The 22180-nt window shown below is 42.7% G+C and overlaps 1 protein-coding gene across 2 annotated transcripts in view; it reads right to left on the bottom strand.

Moving 5' to 3' along the window:
* METTL23 (methyltransferase like 23) overlaps positions 1–16470 on the bottom strand; it is a 521406-nt gene extending 504936 nt beyond the window's left edge. Inside the window, exon 1 of one of the 2 annotated variants that reach the window (XM_044090489.1) lies at positions 16166–16470. In XM_044090489.1, the coding sequence (XP_043946424.1) occupies positions 16166–16267 (102 nt within the window). In that variant the 5' untranslated portion in view covers positions 16268–16470. The remainder of the gene's footprint in view (positions 1–16165) is intronic. The other variant, XM_044090490.1, reaches the window with a different exon arrangement.
* Between the last annotated feature and the right edge of the window lie 5710 nt (positions 16471–22180).

The following is a 22180-nucleotide window of genomic DNA, read 5'->3' as shown; positions in this document are numbered from 1 at the left end:
AAGACGGAGACTACCCAGATCTCGTTTGGTAGCTAAAGAAATAGTAATATTTTCTTCCAACTGAAGAGGAGGAAGAAAAGTAACAATACTAAATAACATCATAATCCTCTAGAAAGGATCAACCTAATCTGGTGACACTAGAAGCTGAAACAGCTAGAAAAAAGAATAAAACCTCTTAATAGAAGATGCATAATCTTCTCGGTCTGACCAGGCTAGGGGGATGGAGGGCGGGACGCAAGAAAGAAGGCGAGAGAAGACAACTAAAATGCAACGTTATGGTAGGTACATAACTTCTAAATGTTAAGTTGTCAATCTCTCCTTCATTCTTGCTGGATGGGACCGCTAGCACCTCTTATCCTGGGTGGCTCAATGGAACAGACTCTTCAGAACGGTGGAACCAAATTTCGCTCTGTCTCTGGAGGCCAAGTCTAATTTGTAATGTGAAACAAAGGTATGAGGAGAGGCCCATGTGGCTGCTGCACAAATAGTGTCTATTGGAAGTCTAGCTTGAAAAGCTGTTGATGTAGCTAGAGCTCTGGTAGGATGGGCTTTTGGCTTAGAAATCAACTCTTTGCCTCTGAGCTGATAAATGTAAGTGATCACAGAAGACAGCCATCTAGATAAAGTTACCTTGGAAACTGGAAGGCCTTTCCTGTTCTCTGCATAGGATAGAAACAGTTGATCAGATTTCCTAAAAAGTTTAGTTTTGTCCAGATAATATCTGAGCTGGCGGTGAACATCAAGACAATGTAACTTTTGTTCTGCTCTATCAGAATAATTCGGAAAAACACTGGAAGATCAATGGATTGATTTAGGTTCGTCTGCGATGCCACTTTTGGTAAGAAAGATGGATTAGTCCTTAGAGATACCCTATCTTTGTGGAATATTAAATAGGGAGGACGAATGCAGAGAGCATGAAGCTCAGATACTCTCCTGGCAGAAGTAATGGCGACTAGAAAAAGTGTCTTCCAAGAAAGAAATTTCAAAGAACAGGCAGCTGCAGGTTCGAAAGGGGGAAGAATCAAGGATGTTAAAATTAAATTTAGATCCCACTGTGGTGGGGGGTCTCTAATCGGAGGTTTAAGTAAAAAGATACCTCGAAGAAATGCCTTGCAAAGTTTATGTGACATAATGTTGTGGTCCAAAAGGCCTATATGAAAATTTGAAATGGCTGCCAGTTGAACTTTCACTATGGAAGAAGAGGATCCTGAATGAAAAATCTCAGCTAGGAAGTCCAATACCGAATGAATCGGAGCAGTATAGGGGTCTATGTTCCTAGCTTTTGCCCAGAAAGAGAAACGTCGCCATTTACTAGTGTAAATCTTTCTGGTAGAAGATTTTAGGGAAGCTACTATGATATCCCGGACGGGATTAGAAATCATAGGAAGCCTGGCTAAGGATGGAAGTGGAGCAACCAAGCAGTGAGGTTGAGAGAAGGTATGGATTGGTGCAGTTGACCTGACTGGTGGGTCAGAAGATCTGGAACCGGGTCCAGATGCCATGGCTGTACCAAGAGATAACAATGTAGGAACGAAAACCCTATCTGTCGAGGCCAATAAGGGGCAATGAGAATCAACTTGGCTCTCAAGGCGGTTGCTTTCTGAATTAGCTGAGGTATCAGCGGAAAGGGGGGAAAGGCATAAAGAAGTCCCCGGGGCCAATCTTGGGTTAGAGCATCTCTGGGGGGATGGCCTGGAAGGGGGAAGAGAGAAAAGAAGTCTGGGCATTTGCTGTTTTGAGGTGTAGCGAAAAGGTCGCAGCAAGGAAGGCCCCACTTCTGAAAAATCTCTTCCGTCACTGATTGTTTGAGAGACCACTCATGAGGCATGAGAATAGCTCTGCTCAATCTGTCCGCTATGATGTTGGATTTCCCGGGGATATGCGTTGCTATCAGAAACCGCTGAGAAGAGATTGCCCATTGCCAAAGTCTGAGAGCCTCTTGACACAGTGGATAGGACTTGGTTCCGCCCTGTTTGTTGATATACCACACTACGGACATATTGTCCGTTTGGATTGCAATAGTTCCCAGGGGAAGAGAGTCGTTGAGGGCTTACAACATTAAAAGCACCGCTCTCATCTCCAGGACATTTATGTGCAGATGGTATCTGAAAGGTTGCCAAGTGCCACGGACCATTCTGCCCTGATAATGCCCCCCCACCCCCACCCGATCAGGGAGGCGTCCGATGTAACCGTGGAAACCGGGGCAGGAGGAACAAAAGGTCTGCCCTGATGGACTTGAGGGGACGATATCCACCAGGTCAGATGCCTTTTGCAAGTTGGAGTTACTATGATCTCGTGACACATGGGAAGTTGTTGAAAAGACCATTGGGCGAATAGCATCCATTGTAGAAGACGCATGTAAAAGCGGGCAAAGGGAAGAAGTGTTATGGCGGCTGCCATAAGACCCAATACTTTCAGAGCAAATCTGGCCTGAATTCTGTTGCTGAGAAGAATCACCTGGACGTGTCTTTGAATGTCCAAGATCCTTTGGTCTGTTAACTTTGCTGAAAGTTGTATGGCGTCCAATTTTGCGTCTATAAAAGTAATAGATTGACAAGGCGACAAGGCAGATTTTTCAAAATTTATAGAAATCCCTAGCCCTCTGCAAATGTGAATGGTGTAATCTCTGGCTTGGAGAAGTTGATGCCTGGTGGTGGCAGTGAGGAGCCAGTCATCTAGATATGGAAACACCTGGAATCCTTGACGTTTCAGGTGAGCCGTAACCACTGCCAAAACATTTGGTGAACACTCTGGGGGCTGTAGTGAGTCCAAAGGGCAAGGCTCTGAATTGGAAGTGACTGGTCCCCAGCCGAAAGCGGAGAAATCTTCGGGAGCGTCTGTGAATTTTTATGTGATAGTACGCATCCTGAAGATCTATCGAGCACATCCAATTGTCCTTGCCCAGAAAGGGTAGAATGGACTGAAGCGTGACCATCCGGAATCTTGATTTCTTTACAAACTTGTTTAGTTTGCTCAGATCTAATATTGGTCTCCAGTCCCCTGTCTTTTTTGGAACTAAAAAGAACCTTGAGTAGATTCCGGATCATATTTGGTCCGCTGGGACTGGCTGGATGGCTCTTTTTACTAGAAGTTTTGATATTTCTAGTACTGCTAATTCCCTTTAGACGGTGGAGCGTCTGGAAGGGGTTCTTTTTTTGAAATTGGGGTGAATTGAGGGAATTTTTTGTAACCCTATTGGATATAATGTACCTGTACCCATTTGTCTTGAAAGGGAAGCCAGGCTATGCTATTGGATAATTCGAAGGCAGACAATCGGGCAACATCTCAGGGATGCTGGAAGGGTTTGTCAGAAAGAGGCTCTCTGCTACCCTGATTCTGCGGACCCCCTCTGCCCCTAGGGCGGCGTCTATTATTGTTACCCCCTCTGCCTCTGGGGGGTAAACTGACTTTGTGCGTCAGGCGTGACTCCTTGAGATTTGCGGAACCACATTTTCCCTCCCTTCTGTCCTTTGGGGTAAGGTCTTGAAGGGGTGGAGAAATGGACTCCTACGGCAGAAAGAGTCTTGCCATCTTGTTCGCATCTAGTCAAAGTGTCTTTCACTTGAGGTCGAACCATCAAAAGGGGAGTTTGTGAAGGATGCCTTGAAGGTGTCTGCAAAATTACAAAGCCGCATCCAGGACTGACGCCTTAAAGCCACTCCTGTGCCTGCGGCCCTACTCGCTCCATCGGCTGCATAAGAAATGAGCCACATAGAGGAGTTAACAATGGAGTTAAGGATTCCTAGCTGTGAGCTAACCTTATCCTGAGACCCAGCAGCTGATGGATCCTGTAAAACTTCTCCCAACTCTTTCAGAACATCTCTGAAGGTGGGTGAAGTGGCACAAGTAGTTCAGCGATCTCATGGCAAAAGTCGCTGAAGAAAAAATCCGCTTGCCGTACCTGTCCATAGTCCTAGAATCCTTGTTAGGAGGATGGACAGGTACTCAAGGATCAGCTAGTTCCTTCTTGGTGGCAGCAGCCACCACCATGGCATCAACTGGGACACCCTTTGTCAAATATTGTCTATCTGGTGGGGCCATAATGAATTTTGAAGGCCTCCTAGGGATAGGTTCCACCGAATCCGGAGCCATCCACGCCTTCCGAGCCACTACCTCCATAAGAGGGTCGAAAGGCGGAGACACCCAGGAGGTGGAGGGGCGGAGACACCCAGGAGGTGGAGGGTCGAGATCCGAACGCCTCCAGGTATACCGACTCGTCCTCGGAAGGATTAAGGGAGGGCCAGTTCCCCCTCTGCTTAAAGAGTTCAAGGATGTCTGAGAAAGAGACATCCTCAGAGGAGGACCTTGGGGATCCCTCCGACTCATCCAGGTCAGTATCAGATGTAATAGACTCGGTGTTTCCTCTTAGATGTCCTCTTACGCCGAGGTTCACCTGACGGATCAGGAGAAGCCTCGGAAGAGGAAGATATTCCCAATGGGGAAACCTGAGGCGTTGGATCTCTGGGTCCGGGAGCAAGAGAGTGGGAAGAGACGTCAGCAGGCACTGTAGTGGGAGGAGCTGATGGAACTGCCGTTGACTAAGCCCAGGGGCTAGTACACTCATCATCTCGAAGGCTCCCCCGTCAGAGAGACCAGAAAGTTCCCGCTCCGAAGAGATAGGAACCCCAGGCCTCACCGAGAGGGAAGGCTCCGAGGCAGATGTTGGGGCTGAGCTCACCAACGCCGAAGCCCCGAGAGGGAGAACGGGGTCGGACAAGGGTCCGATGCCACTCGCCCCCTCGGAGCTGACGAGAGAGACCAGACGCCCGGATCCCTCCAATGAAGGCCTCAAGGAGAAAATCAAGCAGAGGACGACGGAGCCGAAAGGGGTGGTATCAGCTCCGAAGCTACAACGGTGACGGTTCCGAAGAGCTCCGGCTCTGAGCTCTGTAAGAGAGTCAAAGGAGGAATGTTTGGTGGATGTGAAATAGCTACCGTCTGTTGAGACGAGCTGTGGAGTATTTGGGCCAATGCCTGAGACTTTAATAGTCTACTCTCCACTCTCTCGAGGTCGTGATCAGACAGCCTGGATGACAGAGAAGAATGGCTCCGATGGCTCCGCTCTGAGAGCAGGGGTGATCTTGGAGCCGAATGTATCGACTCTAATGAAGGGGATCGAGATTTCTTTTTAGAGATCGATGGAGCCAACGGAGCCGAGGATACATCGGCTCCAGCCGGAGCCGACACTGAATGTCTAGATTGGGCAGTATCGGCGCCAGATGGAGCCGATACTGTGACTGCTATGGTGGAAGGATCGGCTCCGGCCAGAGCCGATCTCGACCCTGGTGAAGATAAACCAGAAGCCGACAGCTTGGAACTTTCAGCCGAAGGCTTAATAGGTTTCGAGGGCTTCCCCGGCGCCGACTTAGTCGGGGAGCTCTCAGGCTTTAATAAGCCCCTTAGTATCAATTTATTTCTGCGCTCCTGCAGGACTCTTGGGCTGAAGGCATGACAGATAGCACAAGAGTCCTGCAGGTGCAGAGGTCCCAGGCAGTAAACACAAGAAGTGTGACCGTCTGTCAGAGACATCTTCTGACAGCACGAGTCACACTTCTTGAAGCCTGAGACCTTCGTGTCCTTCGACATAACTGTGTCGAGGAAACACAAGTTGTGAAACACAAAACACTAACACACACACACAAAAAACACCCAATCCAACAATTTAAACTAGACAGGGATAACACACAGTCATACACAAACAATCCCTGACAGGAAAAAATTTAGGAAGGGGAAGGCCTAAGGCCTAAGCTAGGGAAAGGGGACAAATAACTAGAAAAAAAGGGAACACTAATGGGAACAGGGTTAAAGCAAGCGTTAAGGTTAACAAAAAACAACTATAGATATGAAAATTAAAGGGGGTAGACTAAAGTCTTATATTTAGTAACTTACCTGGAGCTGGTAAAAAAAAGGCACCTCGTTAGCGAAGCAGCAAACGAGATCTGGGTAGTCTCCGCCTTGCATCATGGGATATAGGGTTGCCTCGAGCTGGTAAAATTAGCTCTCGAGCTTAGCAAGTGCCGAGTCGGAGCCGAGGATCGGCTCCGAACCCATCCAGCAAGAATGAAGGCGAGACTGACAACTTAACATTACCAGTTAAATAACTGGCATGTGACATAGTATCTGTCTGAAGGATAAATGATGTTGTGAGACAAAGATAGCTGACTCATCTGCAGCCCTGTGCAAATCACCAAACTAGTGCACAAGACACTTGCAAAACTGTGGTAAGCAGCTCAAAGTTATTACCCCACACCAAGAGCTTCAGCCAAGCCATAAATGCTATCAGCTTCAAAACATTTCTGGTACTGCACTCATGCCATTTGGGCATCTTGACAGATTGCAACCGGGGCAGCTGCCCCCTTCCTCTCACTCTAGTTATGCCTCTGTGTTTTGGGCAGTCTTAAGGGGAATGAAAACTAGTAGATTAGGTAGCTATAACCAGTTAAAGGGCTAAAGCACAAGGCATTGATGTGTTTGATTAATGTGGTTACTTGCAAACTTTACACTTATTATACGATGGCTCTAGTTTAGATAGCTTAGAGAACTGTATCGTAATGAAAACTGATGGAAGTATATAGGACACCAGGGTGTAGATAAGCCTGTGCTATGGTCATGCATACATATTCTGATAGGAACGGTTTAACTTTATAAAGAAATTTGAGTTTCTGGTTGTTTTACTGAACTGCATGTTGTGTGTGCTGACTGAATCTTAAGCTACGCTCAATTATTATTCTCAGCAAGTGCCAGCTCTGTGAAGTAGAAGGGATAAAGCCCTGACTATACTGCAGGTGACCCAAGATCCACAAGCAGCTAGGGTGCCCATAGGAATTGGCCAGAGTAGGAGGAAGGAAGTGAGTGGCCACTGCCGACTCATCCATCTGGGGGGGGGGGTGGCTATGGCTCACCACACAGGGCAACACCTAGCAGGAACACTAGGTGTTCACCCACTGGAGCTCCAAGCCAGCCAAACGTGTTACCATTGCTCACTCACACTACAACAGCCAAGGAGAAACTGAAGTGTGGAGGCTGATTTCTCCCTCTGGAGGCAATTGTGGGCTCACAAGAATAGTGAAGGGATTGCTTATAGGTTCATAGGTAGTTACTAGGCATGTAATCTAACAGACCATTAAGGAGCCTATCCCAAATTCCTAACTGAACCAAAAAAGTGTCTGCTTAAGTGACTTGATCATGGTCACACATTAGGCAAATGAAAAGATTCAAACCCGAACAGGAAGCAGCTCATTAACAAGTCAGAACTTTACTCCTCTATGCTAACTGACACTCTTCCAGGGGGACAATATAGGCCACACCCTTGTAACAGCAAGCTGACTCACACCCTACTGTCAAACCCTCACTAGCAAAAGGAGGGCTGATGAGGATTCTCAGGCAGAAGCAAATGGGCCGTACGGTTCTCTCCTAGCTGGGGAATACCCAACTCCTATTCTTCCAGAACAAGGGGATCAAATGGGCCAAGGTAAAGGAGCCATCAAGCAAGATCCTCCAGGGGGAAGTAAAGAAAAAAATACATGGGTCTATTTAAAACAAAAAATGTCCCTAACAATGTCCACGATGTTAAAAAAAAAAGTTAAAACTGCAAATACGAAGATGCTACTCCGTATGGTCTAAGCAGTAACCTCGGCACATGCTGCATTCTCACACTCCCTGATAATTATATATACTAACTCCGAGATCATATTCCGCACCCCCAAGAATTGCCCAGTCCCACACATCTGTCGACTACTTCTTTTATTGACCAAATCATGTCAACAAAACAGATGTTAACCAAACCAATACTCAATGAAGGCTATGACTCCCATATATTAATAAGATTCTTAATCGTTTGGGATTTTGTACTAGCTCATTTCTATGTTACTGACTGATTATATTGTTGTCACTTTAGTTTGGTTGTTGGGTTGTAGGAGAAAAAACATTATTTAGTTTTATTAAAACAAAGAGTGAGAAGGTAGCTTCAGATTGCTCTAGCTAGTTTCCAGTTCTTGTAAAGGAATGCTGACTTTCAGCTTGGTGGTGTGAGACTATATTTAGTGTGGAGTTATAGGCATACTTGTTTAGATGTACTGAGTGAGAGGTATATGTCTTTTAATTATAAATATTTTACAGAGTAAAGGACCTAATACTCAACTTTGCAGCACAACTTAGAGTTGACAGCTCATGAGCCCAGAACACGCACCGTATTCAGTGGCTGATGTAACTTTTAAACCAGTATATGCTTTTTGTGAGGCCAAGTTCGTTAAGTCTAAGTAGTAGTAGTATAGGAAGGGAAATGGTATCATAGGAACACAGGCGCAATCACAGAGAACACAAGATGACTAACCATATACCCCTTAAAGGTTCTAGTCACCCTTGTCAAGCACTTAATACTTCTTAACTCCTAAATCGAGCAGGGCCTTACATGACAACGCTGGTGGTTGTGTCTATCCATCTTGTCATCAACACTAGTATTAAATATAGCCAAAGCAGTATTTCATCTGACCTGCAGTGGCAACATATTCCACAGACAGGGAATACTCTGTGTTAGGAATCTCTCTGTCTAGTAAGTCTTGTTTATGTTTTACTGTAGATTCAGGTATCTGTAGAAGCACTGGTTTAACAAATAAACAGGAGGTCAGATAGGATTGGGTCTGTCATGGCACAAAATGCCAGTTTGGAGCAGCCAGTAGACCAATTGGTATAGAGAGAGTCATACTAATCTTTTGGGATAGTTGAGGCATTTAATACCTTTTATTTTTTGGTTTAGAAGTCTTTTGGACCTTTCCAGTTGAGCAATACACTTGGATTTGTACATACCAAAGGGGCATTGTAATTGATGATGGGTGCAATAAGGGGATAAAATGAGGGTAGGAGCAAATGCTTTGGATAGGTCTAAAAACAGGCTTGCAACATTTTACCTTGATTTCATCTTTCAGAAATATAGTTTATAACACTGTTTCTGTGCTAAGGTCTGACCTAAATTCATGCTGTGCTGTGAAAAACAACTTTTTTGGGTCATTATCAGCTGTAAGTGAACACACTTTTCAAGTATATTGGATGTAGGGGATAAGATGGCAATTGCTATGCAGTTTGCTTGTTCAAAAGATCTGCCTCCATATAACTGAATAGCATAGGATTATTTCCAGAGTGTGGGGACTAGGGCTTTTGAAGACAGATATTAGACATGGAGTATGCAATGGCTTTTCCACCTATTTTGAGACATTACATTGGTATTCTATCAGCAGCAAGACAGGTAGGTTTAAGTTTATGAATATTTTTTCCATAGTAATGACAGATGCTAAGGTAAGCAAGGAGGTAGGATTAACATCAATCATGTTACTTACTGACATGCTGGGTATGTTGGGTTTATTAAGGGAGCTTGCAGTAGTATAAGTTACATTTGCATCCTATGTTGCAGTCTACTTTATCTGGGAAGGGCACAGTTGTAATTTTTTAACAGGCTATACAAGTTTGATTGTTGACCAAAACAGATTTTGGGGTTTTACCGTAATCTTCCTATATACTAATAATTTAGCTTAGTCTTTAGCACAATATTTTGAGTTAGATTTCACAAGGGCTGATATTACTGCAGATTGCTTATTTTCTTTTTTAAATGCAGTTTGAGATTTTGAGATGCTTTCTCTCATGCATTAGTTTATTTATTTATTTGTTTATTTAATTTATGGTGCAACTGACTGTCTTCCTATGCTGAGGTGCCAGAGAGTTTTTTTATGAAAGAAGGGTTTTGTTGAAGTGATTTACTGCATCATCTAAAATGCTGCTTTTAATGGTTTCCATTTGCTATGCAAAAGGCCATAAAAAGTATCCTTATTGAACTGTTGTATTCCTTACTGTTTTATATTTAAGGTTTCTACATATTCTAATATTTCTATATGGCAGGCATATTGACTTAAGCACAGTAATGGCAGCCAGCATAATTCTCACACAAGTAATTTTGGTGGAGTCCATTACAAGTATCCAGTCCAAGATACTTTGTTTTTCAGTACCATTAACTGTTCTTGCAATCATATGTTTGGCCATATGCTCCGCATTGTAAAAGGCAGTGTTCCACTTCTGGAGACAAAGTTGAGTGCTACGACAGTTAAGCAAATTAAAAATGCAGAAAGACAGTTAGAGAGTCCAGTATGAATTATCCCCTACACCTTTACAAATCTCAACAGAAGTGGAAGGATAAAGGGAAAGCACTGATACTACAAATAGAGGCAGCCACAAAAGAACTTGATCATACAGTTAATAAATAAATTATACATTTCCAATAATTTTCAGTCCTAGTTCTCAGCGAATCAGGGACAAATTTTATCAGAATTAGAAGTGGTTTTAAAATATTCGTACTATTAATGGCAATAATGGAAAACACTGGACCACACCAGTGTTTTTGAGTAGCTCTCAGAACATTATGGCAGTTGCATAACATCCGTAGCTCTCAACTTCTTTGCTCAAGAAACAGGGACAAAGCTAAAAATAATGGGCCAAAAATCCATTATTGTTACTCATACCTCTCAAGTGTACTTAATGATGAGGAATGTTCCTCATTTTGACTAAGTCCACGTTCCTCACTATTCCACGTTTGAAGGGCACGTTGTGCATTCAGTATTAAAAACTTTTCTAAATAATGTCACGGACAGCCAGGTGATATGCTCAGTGATAATGGAAAGCACTTTACTTTTATCATATTTAGTGGTAGTAACTGTTTCAGGTGATAATGGAGGACACTTGACTTTGCATAACCATGTCACTTGGTATTTTGGTTTTGCAATTAAGAGAGGTCCAGTGTTCTCCATTACAGCCCTATTAACTTGAGACGTTGTCAAAATAAGAGACAGTTAATTAATATACATTGTTTGAAGTAAAAGTCGTCGATACCTCAAACTACTGTCATTGTAATTCACCACCTTTTCTTCAAAACGCACCAGTTTTAGGAGGGATTAAGGAGACAGAAAATGTGGGTCAAAATTAGAAGCAGCTGAGAGTTCAGTGCTCTCCTAGACAATATCGACCAATCTAAATTTGTTCTAAAAGACTTTGTGCAAGATGACAGATGTGCAACACATGTCATGCAAACCATGATTTTTGAAACACATGGGATAAGAGATTTAAAACACACTCAAATACACTCTAGAGAAAGGTAATTACTACAGGCTTCAAAGCGTTTCACAAACGGTTACTTCACTTATACGACATGGCTATTAGAACTAAAGTTTAATAATTCAGGAATAGTTTTGAAAGAAATTTCTTAACTGTATGTATTGCTTATGGAAAGTGTCATCGTTAACAATTTATGTTGCATACTATATTGTTTGCTTCCTGTGTAGCACTTGCCTGCTTTAAATTCATCTATCCCCTTTTTCCCATTTGTGCATATGTGGTTGAGGTGTCACTAACAGTGACAATCATCTACAGCCAAGATTTACACTGCTGGGTGGCTAGCCCTGCCCACAATAGTTCTTCCACACCACACACTCACACCTATGCCCAACTTAGAGTATCCAGTCCACCTACTACATGTCTTTGGAATGTTAGAGGAAACCAGAATACCTAGAGGGAACCTACACGAACAGAGGGAAGACGTGCAGACTCTGCACAGAAGGCACCCCAGCTGAGAATCAAACTGGGGAACCTCTTGCTTTGAGGAGACAACACTATTTCTATGCCACTGTGCTCCCCCCGCTAGCCTTCTTTATATTATGCAGCTATAATTCAATTTCAGAGAATTAGTCATTAATCGTGGTATACTGGGTTCATGTGTAAAGCAACAGCCATGCACACCTTATTAAAACACTTTTTCATTTTAAGACACTGCTGATGATGAGGATGATGATCACATTCCCCATAACATACATTAGCCTATGCCATCCATAAAGTGTACATTCCTTGCAGTCTTTATTTACATCAAAGGATTAAAGAATATATTATGATGTTTGTTTTGTGTCACAGACATCAAAAGGCAAAAATACCTTTGCTGATCTGTTGAAAAATATTGGACCTGCAGAATAATCTCTGGTGGGAATGAGCCAATAGTAGGTCTCCATTTACAGCGTTAAATTTAAAGTAGCTCCAAAAATCATTCCACGGTGCATGTTTTATATGAAAACTCCTGTCTTGCATACACTTTGTGAAGGATGTGACTTGCTGCTAAATAAAATATTAAAACTGGTTTTGTCTGAACCTCATATAGGTTGAATGACAGGCCAGTGAGGACATCTGTATGAATATTTATTAAATATTCATAGACTACACCAGGTGTTGGGCGGTGGGCAGCATTTAGGGTGGACTTGCTATTGTACAACTGTGGAAGAGGCCAATATACAAGTATAACCCAAGGATGTGACTTGCTGCTAAATAAAATATTAAAACTGGTTTTGTCTGAACCTCATACAGGTTGAATGGCAGGCCAGTGAGGACATCTGTATGAATATTTATTAAATATTCATAGACTACACCAGGTGTTGGGCGGTGGGCAGCATTTAGGGTGGACTTGCTATTGTACAACTGTGGAGGAGGCCAATATACAAGTATAACCCATCCGTGATCCTGACTGCTACACACCACCAATTGACTTTATAGTGATTTGGAAGCTCTGTTTGCGAGTTGTGCCTATTAACTGTTGTCATTCAAGTGGGCAGAAACAAGCTGGTTCCATCTTGCTACGCATATCAAATGCAAACTTAAGCATAAAATAATTATTTTATTTCTCTTTGCTTTTGCAGAACAGAAGCCCCCCCTGCACCCCCCCCCTTGTGGAGGCACTGCGTCCCCCACACCCTCGCTAATTCAATATACAACTGCTACATTACAAGGATACATTTAGTGAGGGCAGATTCTGTGGTTTCTTAACTGTTGCTATTTCGGGACTTAATTGCTGATCGTCACGAAGCATGCATTTCTCATTCCCCCTGACCTGCTACCCAGGGCCGGTGTTAGCATTTTGGAGGCCACCAGCAAATGTTAATTTGGGGGCCCCTAAGCACTTCCTGTCCAAGTATCACCTTATCACTGATATCCCTTCTAAGCAAACTTTTAGTTCATACTACAAACTTTTAGGTGTAGTATGCACAGAATTACTTATAGCTACAATATTATTGCATTACAACAGGCCTGTGTACCACATTATGTTGGCCCATCTCACAAAGGGAGATTTACAGTTGCTGGCATTTACTTGCAACAATGATAGATTACAACTGTATGTACAGGTGTAGACTTAGGTGAAATGGAACCCTAGGCCTACTGTTTTGGCCCCCTCCCACACAGACACCCTTTAGTCCTCCCATATGTTTCGTCCCATTTTATTTATTTTACTTATTTACATTTGTTGACCGGGAGTGTCCGACTGGACATAGGTCCATTTTCAGCAGAGGCCCGGGGAGAAAAACTCCACAGTTAAAATATACAGACAGTAGTTACATTGGATTTACATAGCGATTAACAATTTGATTAACATAGCAATTAATTACAAACATAGTTACAGATGATATTTTTAGAGACACACAAGCCATAACAATACCAGTTTACCTTTTTCTTCCTTTTCTCACATTTTGCATTACTCTTCAGCTTTTTCAATAAGCCATAACTTTCTATATGCTCTGAAATGCAATTTAAAGTTTTTTTTCTTGTTGCTACTAGACAGTACACTCCCCCTGCACAAGCTACAATAACCTTTGTACACCTCTGATGTCTGTGAGAAAAGTAAAACAATGACCACACTGTCTTCAACCCAAACACAAACTATAATGACCTCCTGTGCACACCTGTAAAGTTTGACTGTGATGAAAATTAAAGAAGCAATAATCACACAATCCCCCAATCCCCAGCACCCCCATATAACCTACAGCAGCTTTCTGTAAACACACACACACGACTAGGGCTGGTTTTAGAATGACAGCAGAGGTAATTATCCACTTTATCATGTCATAACCCTGTTCAGGTTAAAGAGTATAATCAGGCAATTAATACATTTTTCTCCAACCAAGAGCAGCTTTTTTGGGGCCCCTGCACAGTCAAGGGTGATTAAGGGAGCTCCTTCAATCCATTTACACAGTCTGGGGAGTGGGGGCCAATGAACTTCTAGAAGATCTAAGTGTATGAATGTTCTGTGATATATTTTATGCCATACCTTTGAAAATGAAATATAATGCTGTGTATATTCTTGATGTTTTGCTATTGTGGAGATTTTCTCCCTGGGCCTCCCTTGAAAATGGGTTTTTGACCAGTCAGACTTTCCCATTTAACAAATGTCAAATAAATAAATACAATTACTTGTTATCTGTATTTGGTACCCAACATAATAATGTACATTTCCTGGCATTATTTGGTGTATGCATAGATGAGTGATATTTTTAGACACACACAAGCCATAACAATACCAGTTTTGTACTTATTTCAGAAAATAGCAATACATTGTACATCACTGGTACTGTCATACCAGATCAGTGACTGCTGTTTAGCATTACCAAACAGAATCAGGGTCAAGTCATTTTTATTTGCCTCATTGAGGAGTAGTGCATACCTTTCACTGATTTCACACATTTGGCTCATAATTTTGCTCTGTCCATCATAAAAGTTTGATTTGCTAATAAATAATTCAGAATTACAATCAATAAATCCAGACAGAGTTTTAAAGTTATTGCCCAAAAAATGCATGTCGATGCAAAAGGTGTTATTCTATTAACTTTGTAAGTGAATTAGAGTAATATTTAAGACAGGTTTCTGATTTCGGGCCTTTATTCACAGTGGTGGTGCTGCGGTAGCATTGTTACCTCACAGTAAGACGCTGTCCGGTTCGATTCTCAGTTACAGCGTCTTCTGCGTGGAGACATGCGTGAATGGGCGTACCTTCGTTGAAGGTTGTGCGTCAGGGCTGGTAACTCGGCACGTAAAAATCAACTACCAATCATTAGCAGACCGGAGTTCCACTGTAGCAACCCCTAACCGGGAGAAGCCGAAAGACACATCAACAACTAGCTGAATTCTTCAGCAAAGAAGTTGATAGTTATTATAACTGGTGTTCTGCCAGTATTTATAAAACTTCCAGAAAGAGAAAAATCATTCCTGAAAATTGGAAGTATCAGCTCTTCTTAAAATCCAAGGTCTGCACTGAGATCAGTCACTCTGGGCTGTTGATCTCTCTAGTGCTTACCTTGCTCATGTTCATCATTAGCTTTATTGCATTACGGTCATAATCACACCCCTGTTCAGATTAAAAAGCATAGTAAGGAAGTTGACACATTTTTCCTCTTCATTTTTCCCCAACCAGCAACAGCTTTTGTGAGCCCTCCCACAGTCAAGGATGATTAAGCCCCCCCCCCCTCCCTGCAGCCGCAGGTGCCTAAAGATCGCTGTTGTTAGTTTTAGTGGAAACACCACCACCCCAGTAGGGTTTAACTAAGCTAGGGGCACTATGTTAGTGGTAAAATATTTAATGGAATTGTGGTCTGTTACTTGATAAAACGTTGTTAATACAACCAGAAATATCTTTGAAAGGAGATAAGAGTGATTACTCAGCTGGTTTATTAAGTACACAAGAGTGTTGTACTAGCTTTTCTTGGTTTGACAGATGTTACAAAATATCAAGATAAGATAACTTGCTTTGCTCGACACCCACCCACAGGAACAGGGGGCTCCACCGACCGCATAGCTCGTGGTGCCTAATGTCGGCTATGCTGCTAGTGCTACCAGCAGTCATTACACTTGCATGTCTCACTCTTAATTTCTCATTCACCTATCCTCCATCCATCAGTTGCTATATTTCAAATACACCATTCCTGTGCTGCGCTTTTGATGAACGCATTCATCAATAGTAATTTCGGCACAGGAATGAATATTCAGCGGACTTAATACTCCACCAGGAATTGTCGGCCTGGAGGCGTGGTTAGGGCGGGATTTGCTACTGCGCAACCTGCGAGGTAGTGTTCTATATTAAACAAGGGGGGTTTCAGAGAGGGATTGGATAGGGCAGCGAGAGACAAGTGTTTGCCCCAGAAGACGTATTTATTGTATCTTCCCATATTCTACAAAACTCCCTAAACTACACATACATATGCGTTAGTTTAATCTCTCCATTTTTAAATTATAACACAACAGCCCCTTCCCTTGTCAGCACTACTGCCCTACAACATGCATCTCTAAAAACGTAAATCAAATTATATACAACGCTAACCACCTCAGGAATTGAAATCACCAAATGGTACCCGCTGTTTGTCTCGCCCTCGTTTTTAAAACGAAATATTTTATTAGCAATCTGCAGCGCTCCCTCCTCAGTCATCTTAACACCGCGGTACTATTCACCAGCCTTCCTTTCTATTCATTTACCAACTACTTCTCAGGTAACAGCAAGCCCATTTTTAACGATCCAGCACCAGGCCAAACGCATTACTTCTTTCACTCTACATTTTATAAATCCTACAACCAAAAAGACGATTACGCGTTTCTTTGTGAAGGCGTGGTCTAATCGTAAATTAATTTACGAAGTATTGCGTAGTTTACATCGCGTACACATGGGTGGGATTCTCGTTTGCGTAATACACCAACTGAAAGAGTTAATTTGCGCTTACTCTAGAGCGTAATTTTTAATTGTGAAGGTTTTTCGACTCGTACTTATGATCTGTTATGAGAACCTCTGGGTGTTTTTTTTTTTTGTATTTCTAATACACATTACCGCATGATACATGTAATTACACAAACTTTTTTCAATTGTGCTGCATGAATGTAATTAAACTTCTTCCGATTGTGCTGCATGAAGAAATAGTCTAGATACAGTAAATGATGCTTTTAAATAAACAGCTTAATTGTCTGGCACCAAAGTGGTACGTATTTTAAATGTACCAGTCGGTTTTTAATAGAAGCGATTGTGATACAGGCGTGTATACTGTACGTTTGAATGTATTTATGTAGTTACAATATTGTTGTGTTAACCAGGTAGGTGGGGTTGAGATGGTCAGAAGATCCCTTTCAGCCACGACCTTACCGAAAATGCAACTATAGAAATTTTTATAAAAAAGCATGAGATATACAAACACTTGAAGGTATGATTACACAGAACACATAACAGGGCGCTCATCATCCATCCACCCACAACCCCTTTTCCCCATTTTTGCATATATTATCAGGGTGCCACAGTAACAGTGATAATCATTTAAAGCCAATGAATTCACACCACGGGCTGGCTAGCCCTGCTGAGGTTGTTCTTCCACACCATAAACACATGCACACTCATGCCTACAGCTAATTTAGTGTCTCCAAATGTAATTAATAGTTATAGGTTCGGTCTCATATGTTTTACAATTGCATATATTTAAGAACATTTTGGGATGATATCAATAATTTGCAAACAATTTTACTGATAATTTATATCTAAATCACTTGTTTTATTTAATACTCCTGTTCCTGATTGTGTAAAAGAGAATAAGTACCCTTTGGTTTGGTCTGTACTACCTATAGCTAGAAAAACAATCACTAAGAATTCCAAATATAGTACAGCACCTACATTTTTGGAATTTAAAAATATACTCCTTGAAACGTGTAATTTGGAAATGTTAACTATTAAATCTAGATCATTTAGGAATACTACATTATATAATTCATGGAATATCATCTATGAACTTCTAGAAAAATAGTTTATTAATCTATGTAAACAGATGATTTTTATTAATCCTACAGCTACATTAAGAATTTTTTTTTTGCATGATGAACGTCTTTGTACATAGTTTAGTTACATTGGTTTATATATTAGAAGGTTTGTTTTTTTTATTTTCTTGTTTTTTAACTTTAAAGAAAAATGTTATCATTTCATGGAAATATTTGTTCATTTTAATAATTACTTAAAATTCTTTGAAAAAAAATAGTTATAGGTTCATAGGCAGGTACTAGACTACCGGACTAAGTAAGCCTAGCCAACAAAGTTCCCTGGCTTACACCAACCCAAGAAAGCTAATTTCCTGTTCCCTTGTCCAGCAGAGCCACAGAAGTAATCCCCGGGGTGTATTTCCTATTTCCCATCCACTCATCAAGATTTTTCTTGAAGAGTGTTAATGAGGAACTTTGCTTGACATAGATGGGTAGCTTGTTCCAGAGTATGGGAAGTCTCTGGGACAGGAATCTATCCCTCCAGCATGTCCTGTTTATTGTGGTGACAAGGTTTAGGTCCCTAGAGCGGCCTTAGGTCAACTGTTGCCCTAGGCAAAAGGGCTCCATGGCGCCCCCCACACACCACCTGGTGCCCCCATCCTGTCTACCTACACCAAATAAATACTGGAAAAGTGCCCCTGCTAGAGCGGCGCCCTAGGCAGCCGCCTAGTTGGCCTATGCCTAAGGCCGGCTAGAGCATGTAGCTCTGAGGGATTGGGATTTCTTTAGGTGTAGCATCTCCGATAGCACTGGGTTTGCATAGCTTTATATGTTAGGCAGAGATCACCTCGGAGTAGGGGATATGCTACAGAGTAAAGCTGGAGTTTTTTGAGACGGTCAGTGTAGGGCATCTGTTTGAGGCCCGTAATCCTCTTTGTGAGGTAGTTCTGTGGCCTATCCAGCTGCTGCAGATGTCCTGTGAAGTACATTCCCAAAGGGGCGTTGTACTCTTTAACATGTCTAATGAGTGTCGAGTAGAGGGGAACAATTACCTCTTTTTTCCTGGATGAGAACCCTTTTGTGATGAGGTGTGCCACGTAGAAGGATTTCCTGACTACTGTGGTAATGTGATTATCAAAGGAGAGACTTCTGTCCACCTGGGTCCCAAGGTTTCTTATCACACATTCGGCGTTAAGTTGACTGCCGCCTATGTGGTACTTCATGGGTACAGAGTTTTTACCAAAGGGGATAACAATGCACGTTTTGGCAGTGAGCTTGAGGCCATGGCTCTGACACCAGGCATCTGTCTCAGTGAGGCCCTTCTGTAGGATGTCCACATCATTTGGGGACTCGACTATAGCTCCTAGTTTGCAGTCATCTGCGAACTTCGTTAGCCAGAGGCCTTCTGTGTTAGTCTGTACTTCAGAGAAGTAGATACCAAACAGGAGAGGTCCCAGGACTGAACCCTGTGGTACTCCACTTGTCACTAGTTTGAAACCAGATTTGGAGTCTGCAACTTTTACAGTGTGGGTTCTGTCAGTGAGCCATTTGGCAACCCATCTTGTGACATAGGGATTTATACCTAGTTTAGTGAGTTTAGCTATAATTCCAGAATGGGGGATGGTGTCGAAAGCCTTGGCGAGGTCAAAATAGGCTGTGTGAACCACCTTACCCTCGTCTGCGGCTTTGGTGACTGCTTCAAAGAAGTCGACCAGGTTCAGGAGGCATGATCTGCCTTTCACAAACCTGAACTGGGTGGGGTCCAGAGTTTAGAGGTTACCAATGTTTTTGTTTATGAATCCCATGATACATTCCATGGCCTTGCAGACCAGGCTCGTCAGGCTAATAGGGCAATAGTTCCCAGGATCAGTGGTGGCTCCCCCTTTGTGGAGTGGGATAACTGTTACTGTGCGCCATTCAGTGGGCACAAAGCCTGACATGAGGCTATGATTGAACATGGTGGTTAGGTAGGGAGCCAATTCATTCTGAAGTTCGTATAAAACACAGTCTGGGATATTGTCCAGTCCCATGAATGCTGTGTTTTGGCTTTAGAGAGTACTGCTTTTACCTGTGTAGTTGTGATTACAGGGATTCTGTATTCCTCCTGTATAGATATGGGCCCTTTAGGGGGTGAGGGGGGGTAAAGTTATCACTGAACCTGTCTGCCAGGATGTTGGCAATATCAGTTGGTTCTATAATTTTTGTGCCATTGTGCTGTAACTCAGAGCAGATCTGGGTGTTGCCACTGAGATTCTTGACATAGTTATAGAATGCTTTGTGGTTGTCCTTAGAACCAGTGGTGATCTTGTTTTCATAGATAACTTTGGAGGATCTTATAAGGGATCACAACTTATAACTGAGGCTGACCAGGGAGCTCCTCCACTCATGGGATTTTACTCTGTTTTGCAACAGTTTCTTCCGTCTGTTGTAGAGTTTGTTTTTAGCAGGGGACCACCAGATTGGCTTCCTTTTTTTGGAGGATAGCGTCTTGGTTCTGTTTGGGATAGCACAATCCATGCACTCATGTAAATGCTTATAGAGTGCATTTGTGTAGGATTCAGCAGTCGTAACTGTATTGTCCATCTGCATGCATGTCATGAAGTTCACCGCTTCTGTCTTAAGAAGCATGAAGTTGGCTTTGGAGAAATTTTTACTGTGGTTTCCTTAGTGGGGGTTGGGGGCGGGATGTGGATATCTAGGGTGATTAGATTATGGTCAGATCTAACCAAACGAGGAGTTGACTTCAGGTGTGGAACACCGGTCACTCATGTTGGTAATGACTAGGTCTAGGATATTATTGCCTCTGGTGGGGGTGTGGCTAAGTTGATCCAGGGCATTGGAATTTATGAATTCCAGAAAGCGCTGAGCGAAGGAGTTGGTACATGAGTAGTTTTCCCAGTTAATGGTGGGGTAGTTGAAATCGCCCAATATTAGGATGTTTGGTTGAACCCTAATATTTTCCAGTACATCAAGAAAAGAGGAGTGGGAATCCTGAGGCATGGTGGGGGATCTGTAGCAAGCTACAGTTTGGATTGTAGTTTTGCCCAGAGTTAGTTGCACTTGGATAACCTCAGATGCATTATGCTGAGCAACTAGCCTGGAAGTGTGGGTATCCTTAATGAATATGGACACACCTCTGCCTTTGGTGTTCCAGTCCAGGTTAGATGGCCGAAAAGTGAGGTATGAGTTATAGCCTGGTAATTCAGGGGTGCTCTCTGGAGCCTTGAACCAGGTCTCAGTCACTGGACAGATATCTATGTTCTCCATTTTAAAGAGTGCCTCCAGTGAGTGCATTTTGAGATTTAGACTTCTAGCATTGAGTAGCATTACCCTCAGTTTTTGCTTGCCTGTTCCTGTTATGGTGGTGAATTTGTCATTTGAACCTTGCCTAAAAACGGCACTATAGGGGTGGCAAGAGCCTTTGTCAGTATCCCGAATCCAAGGGGTGACAGGTGCAGGCCATCTCTGGCAAAGCATCGTGGTCTGTCGACCATGTTGTCACAGGCAAACAAATACTGGATCCCCTTAGAATGACACCAGAAGCTTAGCCAATTGTTGAAGTCAATTATTTTTTCCTTATATTGCGGTAACATTCTGGGCGATGGCAGGATGCTAATCAGTGCTAGGGTCATACCTGCCTGGGCTAAAAGATCGGAGAGCTCTTCCATGTCTCTTTTCATGTACTCCAGGGAGGTACGTCTCAGGTCATTCACACCAACATGGACAATCACAGAGTCATATTTGTACTTGTTGTGGAGTGACCTGAGTGCGTGGGTTATGTGGCGGATCCTGGCACCTGACAGGCAGCTGACAGTAACCTTCTCCTTGTGTAGCCTGGTGAGTGGGACATCAGTGTGCCTAACTATAGAGTCACCTATGACTAGTGTGTTGGGTACGTTGTTTTGCCTTATGGGCTGTGGTTGAGTGGCACACTGAGTCTGTGGTCTATGTGTCATTTGGTTTGTGTTGGTGGGGGGAGGTTGCTTCCATTTCTGCTTTGGAGGTCTATGTTGCTTGAGCAGATTATTACTGAGAGGCTCCACAAGTGTTTTTGTGTTTGTGTGCGTGGATTTTGGTGGTGTAGGTTTAGGGGGACTGTGATGAGTGTGGTGTGGTGTGGTGTGGTGCAAGTGTTTACCTTCTCCTCTTGACTGTCAAGTTCAGTCTTGGTTGGAGAGAGCTTTACCTCCAGTTTGGCTAGATAAGTGCATCTCTCACAGGTTGTAGTGTTGGGTGGTAGGAGGAGAGGGTTGTCTGTGCATATGAGGCAATTGCTACATTGCCCCAAGATGCCCAGATTCATCAGATAGACAGGAGAGAACACTGAGAGCTGACCCTTGGACATGCCTGAATAAAAAACTATTTTCCTCTAGACAAGTGAGGAAAGTGAGCACAAGAGCTGTTTTTCTCTAAGCAATTGAGGAAAGTAAGTACAAAAACTGTTTTCCTCTAGCTAATGAGTAAGGTTGAGTGCAGTAGTAATTTGTAGCTTATTTAGTGCTTACAACAAGTTCTGAACAAGTGCTGAGCATGAATAAGCAAATTCAAGTGCTAAAACTAAGAATCTGGATCTGGAGCCTGTTGTAGATAAGCTACCTAGTGCTTACCACTT

This window comes from Protopterus annectens, chromosome 12.part0, assembly GCF_019279795.1.
Source record: "Protopterus annectens isolate FY-2018-M chromosome 12.part0, PAN1.0, whole genome shotgun sequence".
Classification (NCBI taxonomy): Eukaryota; Metazoa; Chordata; order Ceratodontiformes; family Protopteridae; genus Protopterus; species Protopterus annectens.
Note: the sequence above shows the minus strand (reverse complement) of the source record. Positions and strands in the feature narration are given on the sequence as shown.